Below are 14,017 nucleotides of genomic sequence, written 5' to 3'. Positions count from 1 at the left end.
GAAGTAACTCGTATTATCGGATGGTAAGATCTTTAGGAACAGGTCTACGACACGAAGTAAGAAGAGGCAAATGTAAAGAGGCTAATCGAAAGACGTGGAAAGGCAAGATCATTCGAACCGGAATCCTTCATATACGTACACGTATACAAATACTTAAGCAACGTAAGTTGTACATATACAGATGGCACGTGCGAAACGTATCTTGCGTTTTCCTGTCATTCCGCATCCTATCAGTTTTATAACTACAACCATCGATCGATGAAAGAGAGAGAGAGAGAGAGAAAGAGATAGACTCGCACCTGTCAAACCGTCATTACCGATAACACCATCCTTTTCTAGACTATGTCATTGAAGCAGGGAAACGCGATGACGCGGCTTCTCGATATTAGAACGTACCTACTGCTATCTTCCAAGATAACGTTCAACGAGCCACGTAATTCAACGTCTTGGCGTTGAGAGGATATTTTTTCCTTCCTTTTTTTTCTCGTTTCTTAGATCAGAACAAGATCGTCGGCATCCGTGTGCTCTTTGAAAATGTCGCTAAACCTGTCTTCGTAATATACTCACTAACCATTAAACGTTCGCACGATTGCTACGTTCTTCCATCTAACACGAGGGATATCATGAGGATTCCGTTGAGACTAAAATACGTATATGACCTTTAATCTAATTCGTAAGATTTCTAATCCCTCGTTATTTCTGATAAAATTAAAAAAAGAAAAAAAAAAGAAAAGAAAAAAAGCATGATCTAACCACACAAATAATTACAATTTATGCGAAGTAAATAAGTAGGTGCGTTCGAAAGCGTGATTTTAACAGAAGCTTTGCGAATCTTATACAGTATATACTACACAGTATGTGTATCGTACTATACTCCAACGTACAGTACAGTACAGTATTACACAGTACATGCATTCATCGAATGAAAAGCCGAGTAGAAGAAACACGACGAGTCAATAATCGGTAGTAAGAAATCGGCATATCGGTCGGCATATCGAGCCAGTGGTCCATAGTTCGCGAAGGAAGGGATACGAAATTAATAGTGTCTATGCGCGGGAACAGGACGAGAGCGAGAGGCATTATCGTTCCTCGTTTGGGCATTGGGAGCGTGTAAAGGCATGATGCAAAGCCGAAGCGGCACGGTCCAGTTCAAAGCGACGATCCACGCCACCATTGCCGGACACGCCAGGGGCGCAACAGCTTGATACATCGTTACACGCTGTTCCTTCCATGTGCCCTTTCCATGCAGCATCCCTATTCCTCTCTTCGTCTCTCTCTCTCTCTCTCTCTCTCTCTCTATCTCTCTCTCTCTTTCTCTGACGATCACTTGGATCCCAAAGCTCGAGTTCAGCCATTCCCTTTTCAAGTCCTTACGATCGACCTAAGCCAAAGAGCCGACCGTTCGACGTAATTATTTTCTGTCCATCGAGAATGATCGCCTGCTCGCACCTATACCAAACTCACCTTCCCTTTCTTATTTCTTACTTTCTTCTTGCTGTTTATTTTTTCTTCTTCCTTCAAATTTTTCTTTTAATATTCTCTCTTTTTCTTTCTAATTCGTTCCTCCTTCGAAGCGATACGTACAAGCTCGAAAAGATAGGGAGAGGAAGTTCGCGCTTGGATAAAATCCGGAGATTAATATTTCTCATTCGTAGAGATGAACTACAAAAAAAAAAAAAAAGAAAAGAATAAGGTGTCTTTTAAATACGATACAGAGGGCGTTTGTTATTTCGTTAATTTTTCGTTTAATGATTCACTGAAACGCCATCACTAATCGAATGAAAAAAGAAAAGAAAAGAAAAAAAAAATAGAAAATATACAAGTCCGTTTCATTGTATTTGAGAGATCACATTTTCTTCTTTCATCGTCGAAGGTCACAGTCAAAGCTGTTAATATAACTCGGGCAGCAAGACACTGTGTCCCCGGTTCGCAACAGAACACAGAGGATGTAGGTACTCGAACGATTTAAAGACCGGGTGGATCGCGTGGGCGACGACTGCACGCCTGCCTCCATGGTGTAAAAGCGAGTTTTACGGCGCGAGCGATGCCGTCTATCGTGAGATCGTATTAGACCTCGGCGCCTTCCCTTTTTAGTTCTTCTTCCCGCGGCTTTAGACCGTGCTCGTAAGTACGCGAGCCCGAAAGGTATAACAGGGATATTATGAGAAAGGATGCTTTTCTCATAAATATTTTTCTACCTTCCGCTGAACGATCTTCTTCTTTCTTTGATTCTTTTCTTTCCTTTTCTCTTTCTTTTTCTTTGTTTTTTATTTTTGTTGCCCTCTATCTCTCTCACTCTCTTATTTTCCTTTCCGTTATCCTTTTACCAAGTTGTAAGATTAAAATGTATGTTAGAGAATAAAGCGATGATACAATGCTGTTTGCAAAGAAAATTCAGTAAAACTAAAGCAACGAAATATTTTATTATATGGTTTTAATTATTCACTTACTTTCGTTTGTCTCATTCAATTTCTGGAATTCGTATTTCCTCGTAAATTTTTATCTTTTTCTCCTTTGACATTTTTCCTCAATAAAATCAGCTCTTTTTCTCTTCTTCTATCATAATTTATCTTATATCTCGTATACAATCTATGTACATACTATGTAGATATGATTGTTCGTTTGAAGACGGTATTGAAAAGTCTTAAGGGAAAGATGATTTATGTCTGATAATAGCCAACGATAAATCTTCTCGAGTATCTTAGGAAAACGAAGGAAGAGGACCAAGCGTTTAAGAGTGGATCTGTGGTGAATTTTTAAATTACGGTGTACGCTTGTTCGGACGACTTCCAAAACGTGATACCGTAACAGGTGTAGAAAGAAAAAAAAGAGAAAAGAAGCGGGAGGAAAGAAACAAAAAAACAGAGAGAGAGAGAGAGAGAGAGAGAGACAGATAGAGAAGTAAAGAGAGAGAGAGAGAGAGAGAGAGAGAGAGAGAGAGAGAGAGAGAGAGAGAGAGCAAAGGAAATTACAGGAATACGTGCTTACTACGGTCAAACGGTCTCAGGGACATCGAGAAGTCGACTTTCCGCGCATCGTTTTATGGAGGCATCAATTACTTTAATATCCGTGCTTGGAATATCGACGCGAGTACGCCTCTTCTTCTTCTTCTTCTCTTTCTTCTTCTTCTTCTTCTTCTTCTTTCTCCTCCTTATCTTCTTTCTGCTCTCGCTTCGTGCACGTCGATCGGTTGGTAGGTGTCGGCGCTCGTAAAGAGCTCGGTCCGTGCCCTTTGTGGCGTAATCGGCACGGCCATGGAACACCACGCTCGGATTATAATAATGTTTACTATGCGACTATGACTCCGCGTACATTTAATGGCGCCATAAAGAATCGATGGGTCGTGTTTGACCAGGGTACCATAGATACGAATGAACGGAGAGAAAGAAAGAGTGTGTGTGTGTGTGAGAGAGAGAGAGAGAGAGTAAGAGAATCGAACCATACTCTAAAAGTACGGTCCTTATAGGACTATATAAAGGGCACGAGGCACGAAGCGGAAGAGCATAAGCACATTCCGATAAATGCGCTTTATCCAACACGGGAAAATAAACGCAGGTTTCTGGCCGTGTACCTACTAACACACACTCATGTCGCTTTGTTCGACTAATTAAACGTACCTAAGTTCGCAAGCCTCGCGAATTTATGAGAAGCCTTATGTTAGCGAACGTCGAAGTAACTCGATTAAGAACGCTCGATAACTTAATGACGCCTCTCTCTCTCACACTCTCTCTCTCTCTCTCTCTCTCTCTCTCGCTCTTACGAGCGAAACGAGCGTGCCTTTGTCATTGTAAATAATGGGAATAGTGCAATAAATAACATCGTTGCGTCTTCAGACGGTTTTAACGTCGATGTGCTTTACGACTTTTATCTCTTGTCTCTCAATCGGTTATTCCACTTTCTATGGGCTACCTAAGTGATTTGTTACGTTTAGTTTAGTTATATACATTTAGTTCAATAATCATTTACATTTTATTTAAATTTATTCAGACCAAACTCCATTTTAGTTTGGGTTTTTATATTTGTGCATATATACGCACAGGTTTACACAACGAACTTTTTTCTTTTTCTTTTTCTTTTTCTTCTTCCATTTTTAACGAGTAAACGTAAGGAAGTATATTTACTCGATTTCTACGATTAAAGAGTTTCTACGAAATTATCGACTTTCGAAACGGTCGTTCTACGCGAGGTTTCTCCGCGTTTCCATTGTGTTCGATGAAAAAAATACATACGTACATATATATACATATATATATATATATATATATATATATATATATATATATATATTCCTGGACATAGTCGAGATTGAAAATTTTGCCTGGGGTTGGAATTTCTCTTCGATCGAAATAAAGTTGACTCTTCGAATGGGAGTTGCAACTTCATCGCAAGTTATTTAATACGTAAATAATAAATATCAAAATATTACATAAATGTAGTGATCGAATAAGGGACATCGTTACGTTCGTTTAGGTTGAGAAGACGCTTAAAAGGTAATTCGTGAAAGGAAACATGAGAAAAGTCTTGTAACCGTTTATTACCGGCGCCGAACGTAAGAGGAATGTTTTAAAACGACGTTGTGCCTTCAGGGGACACGATTATGAGTTACAATGTAATGGCGATTTATAGCACAGTAATGTCAAAGGAACCTTCTCTTTTCTCAGCTACGCAATACCGCCGTAGCAACGTTTCATTTCACGAGGTAATAAGTCTTTTCGCTTAGATCCTTAAGAACGATTTTTCTTTCATTCGAAATTAACCAAATCACTTTAGAATTATTACTTTGATCATTGAAAATATTATTTTCATTTTTCTTATAATTTCAAATAGACATTTTACCTATGCCAAATGTTTCTTTCTTTTCATTAATAGATAATTACAAATATCCTCTTGCAATTTGTTGTTTCTTTCGACAAAATTAATCTAATCATAATTCATTATTCATCCACTTGAATCGTATTAAATTGTAATAATTTTTTTATAGAGAAAAGAAAGAAAGAAAAAAAAAATAAAAACGACAGAAAAAAATATCTGCAGAAAGATTAGGGAGAAGACATTTTTGTTAAGGAATCACGTCGAGGTTATAGGATATCCCCGAAAGAAAAGACCGTTGAAAGGACTCGACGAGAGGACGCGTAGAGAGGGAATCGTCACGCCACGTCAGAAGGAGGGCATAACGAAGAATAAATAATTAGCGTGCGGCTTCGGGACTGCGGTTTAGTCGCGCACGCGCGCCCTGTCGTGAGCACGTCGGCGACTGACGTCCTGTCCTTTAATAACATCCTGAGGGCTGCGGCCTTCCAATTCTCTTTTCTTTTTTCTCTTCTTTTTTTCCTTTTTTTTCCCTCTCTTTTGGGCTTTCTTCCGTTCGCCACATCGAATTATCTACGTTGCACAGAAGAAAGAATGAAATTGTTTCGACGCGTTAAATGATTTCTTGAAAAGTTACCCGATCGACATTATCGACATTATTTTTTTTTTTTCTTTTTTTACGTTCGAACGATTACATTTTGAGTATGTCTGAATTTTGTATGAATGATGAAAAATTCAGTAAATTGCGAGATCTTTTTATTTTTCTTGTTTCACATACTCGGGCGCGTATAAGGGAAAAATGCGTAAAATTAGAAAATAAAGAGAATTTTTATTCTCAACAAAGCGGATGTAAAATATTACAGACTCTGATCATTTAGCTATTACCCGATTTCCAATAAATATAACACGCTTTGCAGTCTATTTTTGGATTTTTACCAAACATCTAATATCTAATGGAATATAAGAATGGTATCTAAGAATGTAATCGAACTATTAAATGTCAAGAAATAAAAATTATCGAGATTATTCCATTACGAAAATAAACAAAACGATATGATAGATATCTGAGAATTTGTTAAAAAGATAAAATAAATAAAGGACTCTAGTCATCCCCCTTTTCTCACCATTTCGAATGCAAACGATGAAAGCATCATTTTCTCTTTACTCTCTGCTCGATGACGATAAAGCGATCGTCGATCGGCTGTCGAATAGCCAAGAGTTGAAATATAAAAAAAAGAGTACGTTTGGCATCGCGGACAGCGATCCAGAGGAAAACCTGGGGACGGTCGGCGGCAAAGCGTGATGTGAATAAACGCGCGCCATTAATAATTCATGTGCCACAAAGTGACACAGAGAGAGAGAGAGAGAGAGAGAGAGAGAGAGAGAGAGAGAGAGAGAAAGAGAGAAAGAGAGAGGACTGCTCGTGATTACGCGCGATATCGAGAGTCAACTCGTAGGTAGGTATACACGTCTCTGTATACGTATGTATATACATACGGTAGGGTATTATAAAAGCCACAAGTGTTACATTGCACATCGTTCCTACGTTTCTACCTAGCGATCGTCGCGTGTCATTGAAATTCCCTGCTTTTCACGCTAATAAAACACTCTTTTTATAATACACCAGAGCCCGCAAAATCTCTGCCCTACGGACTATCATTTCTGTAAATGGAGAGTTTGACGAGTTTGTGAAAGGGAAAATTGAATGCAAATCGATATAGGGAAAAGATCATATCTGAAATAATTCCCAGGATACAGTGAATACGTACAGTCGATTTGTATAAATTTCTGATAAACTCTTTTGATAAATATTCTATCTGTATGTATGTATAATAATGAATAATATAAAAATGATATAATTATCTAACCAACATTTGATTCGTTTCATTAGAAAATACAGATTCCTTTCTAACGCATCTAATTAAGTTTTCATCTATCTTAAATTGAAAGACAAGGATATTGTTTAACCATCATCATCATCATCATCGTAGTCATCGTCATTATAACATCCCATCAACAATACCAAATTTTCAATTACACGATGATCTAGAACACGGTAGATACTCTCATAGTTAAGGGGAAGAAAAAAAGAAAAAAAAAGAAACACACAGATAGTACCTATCTACTAATTTTGTAAGTCGTGTTTGTATACGATGAAAAGCGTGGCGAGGGTAGCAAGGCCATTCTCAGACCGTTCTCATTTTCTCGGCACTGTGGCTACGAGACGAATCGAATCGTACGGGGCCTGGCATGCCCCTCGAAACTGGCCCCATAGCGGTGCCATGTGCTGCCGTAGGTCTGCCTGCCACTCGATCGAACGCCCTTCAGGTAGAAAAACGCATCGGTCGGCTAATACACGCATCTGGCGAGCGGAACCACCCCTTCCACCATTTCCAACCACCCCTTTTACCTTTCCTCCTTTCTTTTCTCTTTCCAACGACTCTGGTATTTGTAAATCGCCACGGTTTTTATACTTAATATACCATATAGATGACAGGTTTTACTTTTAGTAAAAAACTAAAAGCTGATCTATTATAAACTCAACGTATACACGTTAAGAATGGAATTATAAAAGAAAAGAGAAAAGGAAAAGAAAAAAGATCGAGAAACAAAGGAAATACGCCTATATCTATGTAATTAATTTCGAAATAAAAATTACAATGTCTTCTCAGCGAGAATCTACGATATATATTATATATATATATATATATATATATATATATATTACTTCGTTGTGTAATAAAGTATATACCTATAAAGAAAAAAAGATTATTAATCCGAAACAAATGATCCAATAGTATCAATATTATCAAATCCATACGATAGGAATTATTTTTTGTTTGCTGAATAAATAGTAGTAGAAAAGACATTGATACAAAATCCTGGATAGAAACGATCCCATCTGGAGTTCGGGAGACTGCGCCTATCTAAATAAGCACAGGTGTGCCATTTTTGCCGAAGGCAATAGAAATTTATAGACTCCTTCGCGCCTTCGTGGTAACGCGAATCGATACTCTTGGTTATACATCGGCGACAAACGAAAAGGAAAGAGAGATAGAGTAGGAATCGAAGAAAAGGAGGCCCAAAGGGATCGGCTTCGATTCAATGCCCTTATTCGTTCTGGATATACGTTACTTGCTAAGTGTTATCTCGATACAGGTGCGTACGTCCGAGGATGGAAGATGAACGATCGTTAAAGAGAGGAAACACTATGCAGATGAGAGTATACACGGACTTCTCTAGTATACTATTTCTGTCTCTCTTTATCTCTCTCTCTTTCTCTCTCTCTCTCTCTCTCTCTCTCTTTCTCTCTGTCTGTCTGTCTTTCTTCTTCTCTTTACTTCTCAACGATACATACATTCCAAACACTTTGAGAACATCGATGGCTCCCGCGCGATTCGAAAGACTCGCTTCTAACACCTACCACCTAGAAGAGTCTACTTCTTTTGGAATAGAATCCGCCCAGAGATCGAGAATCGAATGTAAAGAAAGAGCCCATCGGATAGCTCGTATATCCTTCGTCGTTAAAACGGAAAGTGGAACGTGCTATTCCCCCTTTTATTTTGCCGATCTTCACGTTCAACCAATCGAGATATGTAACTATAGTTATAGCGTATTTGTGCTTACAGTACAATTTCTAAGTACATTGATACACATGTGTGTGTGTGTGTGTATGTATATAAAAGATGCCGTAAGTTGTATATCTTATCTGTTAGAAGATACCTATTTCTCGTAATAAATACGATATTTATTCAAACTGATTACGTATTTCATCGTCGTTCATCAATTCTGAAAAAAAAAGAATAATCGAATATATCATAAATCGTTAAAAGGGTGTATCTAACGGGTAAGTATCTTGATTGAAATTTTATCGAAAGTATCAGAAGTAAGAGAAGTCCACAGCATCGAGGAAAGACGAGCGTCGTACGTCGCAAGAGAAGCTCGTAAATTCAAGAGAACTCGAGTGACCGCTAAAGAAGCCATCGATCTCGTTCCATCGATAATCCGATGCCGGTGGTATCGACAAGGTCTACACACATATCTCTTTAGCCTTCCCTTCGTCAAGGTGCCGGGTCCTTCCCGGAGGGCCGAAACCGACGCACGATCCGCGTAATCACCGTAATTTCGTCCAGCGTGTCGTAATTTTTGAGCGGACGGTCATAGGAACGGTTTCATTCGATTTCATTTAATACCAACGCGTAGGTATACCTATACCCTTCGGGCATGATCCTCCTTACTCTATATTTCTCGTCTCTCTCACTCCTCTCTCCTCCCCTCCTTCTCTCTCTCTCTCTCTCTCTCTCTCTCTCTCTCTCTTTCTCTCTGTCTTTCTCTTTCCCTCTCTTTCTTTCTTCTCTTTATTTTACGATAGGTAATTTGGAAAAGAGGAGAAAAATAAAAAGAAAAAACTGTAGGAATAAAAAAACTTCGAAAAACAAAGAGGAGAGAGAAAGGGAGAGAGAGAGAGAGAGAGAGAGAGAGAGAGAAGGAGAGAAAAAGGAAGGTGCAACGCGCTGTCCGTCAAAACGTTATTCTCTCTACTCTAAACCATTGATTAGCGTGAGCTGAATTAATAAGATTAATGAACACGATACACTGCTCGCTTTTACGAACGGCGAGTTTCACTTCCGTATCGGCACGGCGGCCCTGTGCGAAAATGCTCGAGTTACGTCGCCGAAGTATAATGGATAATAAGCGAAAACGAGCGCTTTAACTCCTCACGACTTTCGATCGCCCACTTTTTTTCGATTGAAGGAGTGATCCAAGTAGATTGGATCTCATCTAATATAAAACGAACCGGTTCATCGGTTGAATCCCATCGAATTACGAGGGACGATCCAATTTCTAAGGAAATACATATTGTTTTTTTTTTCTCTTTCTTTTTTGTTTCGTTTTGTCTCGTTTTAATCGTAACTTCGATTCCTGCGGTCGAGTTCGGATCCATTTTGCTTTCTTTTTTTCTTTTTCTTTCTTTATCCTTCTTTTTCTTCAGTAATCAGTCGAAACGTTTACGTTAGATATTTTTTAATAAGAGAAAATGAAAAAGAAAAAATGAAAGTTAGAATCTCTCGAGAAAGATAAAGCGTAAAGGTAGGAGAGGATAACTCACGGGTATCGATGGTTGCAACCCACGAAGAGAAGCCGTCGCGTTGCTCCACTTTCGTTGTTGCCTGTTTTGATATTGTCCGGTGGTCCTGTAGATGCTATTGTTCTGATGATTAGGACCGTAAGGAGCACGTTGTGGCACGGACGACGGTCTGAAGGGTGGATAGGATAAGGATGGATAAGCCGATGCCTTAGCTCGATGATAATCGTCAAAGCATTGCTGCTGTTGTTGCTGCTGATGGTGATGATGGTGATGATGAGAAGGAAGTGAAGAAGGATGATGAGGATGAGGAGGTCGATGATGATGATGATGATGATGATGATGATGATGATGATCACGAAGGTAGCCGTCGTTTGTGAGCGCGGATACCGCCATCCTATAAGCTGCGTGTCGATCGTGCGACGATCGTTCTCGATCGTGATGATCCTCGTGTTTAGGCTCGTCGATACGTCTACTCGAGAAAGCATCCGGTAAGCGCGGAGGTGGTGCGCTCGTAGGTGGTCCATAAAAACGAGGAAAACCGAAAGTCGAATTTGTTATATCGGGACGTTGATAAACTCCTCCTGTCCCTCCTCCTCCTGCTGTTCCTGTTCCTGTCCCTGTTCCTCCTCCTGTTCCTCCTCCTCCTATCCCTTGACAGTGAGCGGGATAATCAGAGCTCTCGAATTTTCCGAGAAAAGCTTCGGGTTTTCGTTCGTAACCGTAGTCCAAATCCGGACGATGATGATAATCATTTCCTCGTGATTCGGGCTTAGATTCGTAACCTTCGGTAGGCTCCGGCATCTCCAGCTTCACTTTCACTCTGCCGTTATCGAGCAGCTCGCTGCTAATAGTTCTGTTGTCGCTCGACGGCTCGCACTTCACCTGCGGAGACCTTGCACACGGACTCCTCCGCTGATCCAAATCCCCTTCGCAGCCACCCACGCTAGCTTGCTGCATTTTCTCCACGATGTTCTCTCTTTCTCTCAGGTGTCGGATCGACACTCCTTCGTCGATAATCTCATCGTTCTCTTCACCAACCTGAAACGTTGAACGATCTTCCGTGCCACGTGATTCGTGCATCAAAGTACGATCTAAAAGAAAGCATGTCTGGGGACTCTAAATTAAAAATCAAAATCCACCAGGAAAACGATAAGAAACGTCGTTTCTCCGTCGTCATCGTTTTTCTTCCGAAATTTCACGACATTTCAGGCGCAAATGGGATTCCACGAGAGGCGAACGTTTCTCCATTTTTAGGACAGATCAAATAGAAAAGGCACTTCCTTCGCATAACACACCTCCAAAATTCTAACTTTTCGGTAGTCCGACGATGTTAGGATAGGTGTGTATGGTGGGGGTGACGAAGCGAAAGAGGAGGAGAAGTTGGCTGGGGTTGGAGAGGGGGAGGACAAGGGCGGCGTGACAGTTTCCTCGGTGTCACGTGTCCCCGACCTTAGGCCCCGCCTACGAGAACAATTTTCCTGCGGCCGAAAGGTAACGCCGGTCTTGGTTTCTCTCTCCTCCGTGGCAAAGCACATTCGTCCTGTCATTCGCTGAAATTAAACAAATCGCAACCAAGTCCAAGTCCAAGTCCGTACGAATTAGCATAGTCACTGATATCGTTTTTCTTCTTAAAACAAGGGATCGCTCGCTCTATCGTAGGATTAGTATTCTAATATGGTGCGAGAGGAACAGAGAGAAAGAAAGAAAAGAGGTAGAGGTAGAGGGAGAAGGAGAGGGAGAAAAAAGAAGGAACTGTCACTAGGTGGTGCCTTTTTTCTTCGTCCCACTTTGTTCGTCGGCTTGTCTCTCTCGCACGCACGCACAGCCTGTCCCACTCCCGTTATCCCCACCTTTCTCAAGCGGCGACAAATCAACGGGCTTGAGGCAGAGCACACGACACACACTAGGAGCGAACGCGGCACGGTCAGTGGACGGTCGGGCGTGCGCGCGCGCGCACGACACGACACGACGCGAGGACAACACGAGAGAAGATAGATCGACGACGAAGAGACTCCGCGTCGTTCTCGAACGATCGAACTTTTCAACGTTCGGTCAGCTCGAACGTTGGGTACTATAATCCATCGCGATGCCGTCCTTCGTCATCTTCTTCCTTTCTTCTTCCTTTTCCTCTTGGAATCTCTCGTGAGCCGTTGGAGCTCTTAAAGCCGACGGTACGACGTTCGCGAGAACCTTGCGAAACGAGTAGCTCTCGTCGAAGTACCGCCTTCGCTCGCTTCCTCGCTTGCTTGCTCGTTCGCTCTCTCACTCGCCGGCTATTTTTCGATCGATCGGCACGCGCGCGCACATCCAGAACGACACGACTGGTCGTCGTCGGTCGTCCGTATTCTCGTTCTCGTCTCGTTCTTCGTAGGACACACCGTGAGAAAAAGATGAAGAAAGAGAGCGAGACAGAGAGAGAGAGAGAGAGAGAAAGAGAGAGAGAGAGAGAGAGAGAGGTGGGAGGAAGAGAGGAACAGAGAGGAAGAGAGAAAGAGAAAGATAGAGAATAAACGAGAAAATTAGAGAGAGAGAGAGAGAGAGAGAGAGAGAGAGAGAGAGAGAGAGAGAGTGAGTGATAGTGAGAGAGAAAGGGAGAGAGAGAGCACATACGTAAGGAAGCCGGGCTCGGTGAGCTGATCGCGTACGAGTTTCGTTCCACGCAGCGTGAAACTTGGCGGAGGTGCGCGGCCACCACCAAGAGACGGAAACTCACGAGTATTGCCGAGAACGGCCGAACTACGATCCATATCTCCATCTCTGTTCAACACTCTTCCACTTCGTTCTTTCCTCCTTGCTCCGACCAGTTCGTCTCTATCTCTCTCTCTTTCCTTCTTCACTACCCTACTCTACCTTCGTACTTTGCCGCCTCCCGCTTTCCGCGAACGCGTATCAACCGTGCAGACCCACGAAGTGGGTTCACCTTTTGTGAGACCCCCCGTACACCTCTGCCTTCGATATACATGTATATAGATCGTGTGTATGTAAGAGGGAATGCTCAATGCGTTACACGCACACAAACGGACATACACATGCACATACGCGCGCGCACACACACGCTTATCCCGAGTAGGTATCTGTCGCTGGAGATGGATAGGTCGTTGACGAGTCTTATGATCTTATTTTTAGTACCTGCTTCCAATCTTTTGTGGTCTGATTTTTGAATGCACCTAAGTACTCTCGGACCAGTTTATTTTTAATGCGTAACTCGGTACAGGCAATTAGAATTTAATGTACGTATTAGAAATATAGACTCTAAGTATTGAATTGAAATGATTGTTTTACGATCTCACTGTTCGAGCCTATTATTTATTATAATCAATAATCGATGCCAATCGTTGCCACTATTATAATACAGATATCAAGAGACGAAGCATCAATTAACTTTTCCATCGACCGTAACAAGCAATTGGATTTCCAATTTTTCATCGATCGCAAGTGCTACGTCTACCGGTAAGCAATATGTAAAAAAGAAAAAAAAAAAAGAAACGTCACGATCTTCAGCTTGCCGTGTGGAAAACAAAGGTAGACTTGGATGAGGAGGACTCCAGATCGAACGTCTGGATCGCTAAAAGAAGGAAGCGGTACATTTTAACGGACTCTCTCTCTCTCTCTCTCTCTCTCTCTCTCTCTCTCTTTCTCTCTTTCTTTTTCTCTTTCTCTTTCTCTCTTTTTCTCGGGGCTGGCAGGTAAATCGTTGGAACCGTAGAACATATACCAGTTCTACGGGGTGAGGCGAAACAAAAGGAGAAGAAAGTGGAGGAGGAGAAGGAGGTGGAGAAGAAGGAGAGAAAGAGGGGGAATAGTACCTCCGGCTCCCTTTTCGATCTCTCCGAGCACGTCGATGTATATATATATATATATATGCAGGTAGTATACTATATAGTATACATGGCCGCAGCCCCTGGACTCGCGAGAGAAACGCGTCGAACACGGTGCGTTCGTGTATGCACTTTCGCAGCGGGATGACTGGTGAGAGAATTCAATTTCCGTCGTCGTTATCGTTGCTTCCATCAGACTTCTCGTCGTTCCTCTCGATTCGAATCTCCCGGTGAAACAATCGTTTCCATCCCCGAAGATGAGACGATCGAACGAAGCTTTCCTTTGTATTTTTTTTTCTTT

At 41.5% G+C, this 14,017-nt stretch overlaps 1 protein-coding gene across 1 annotated transcript in view; it reads right to left on the bottom strand.

Moving 5' to 3' along the window:
* Positions 1 to 12,294, bottom strand: part of LOC122629885 (la-related protein Larp4B-like) — a 138,336-nt gene extending 126,042 nt beyond the window's left edge. The window contains exon 1 of the mRNA XM_043813747.1: positions 9,920 to 12,294. Within this exon, the coding sequence (XP_043669682.1) occupies positions 9,920 to 10,978 (1,059 nt within the window). The 5' untranslated portion in view covers positions 10,979 to 12,294. The remainder of the gene's footprint in view (positions 1 to 9,919) is intronic.
* Positions 12,295 to 14,017: the final 1,723 nt, after the last annotated feature.

This window comes from Vespula pensylvanica, chromosome 6, assembly GCF_014466175.1.
Source record: "Vespula pensylvanica isolate Volc-1 chromosome 6, ASM1446617v1, whole genome shotgun sequence".
NCBI classification, from domain to species: Eukaryota; Metazoa; Arthropoda; class Insecta; order Hymenoptera; family Vespidae; genus Vespula; species Vespula pensylvanica.
The sequence above is the reverse complement of the archived record's forward strand: the minus strand, read 5'-3'. Positions and strand labels throughout refer to the sequence as shown.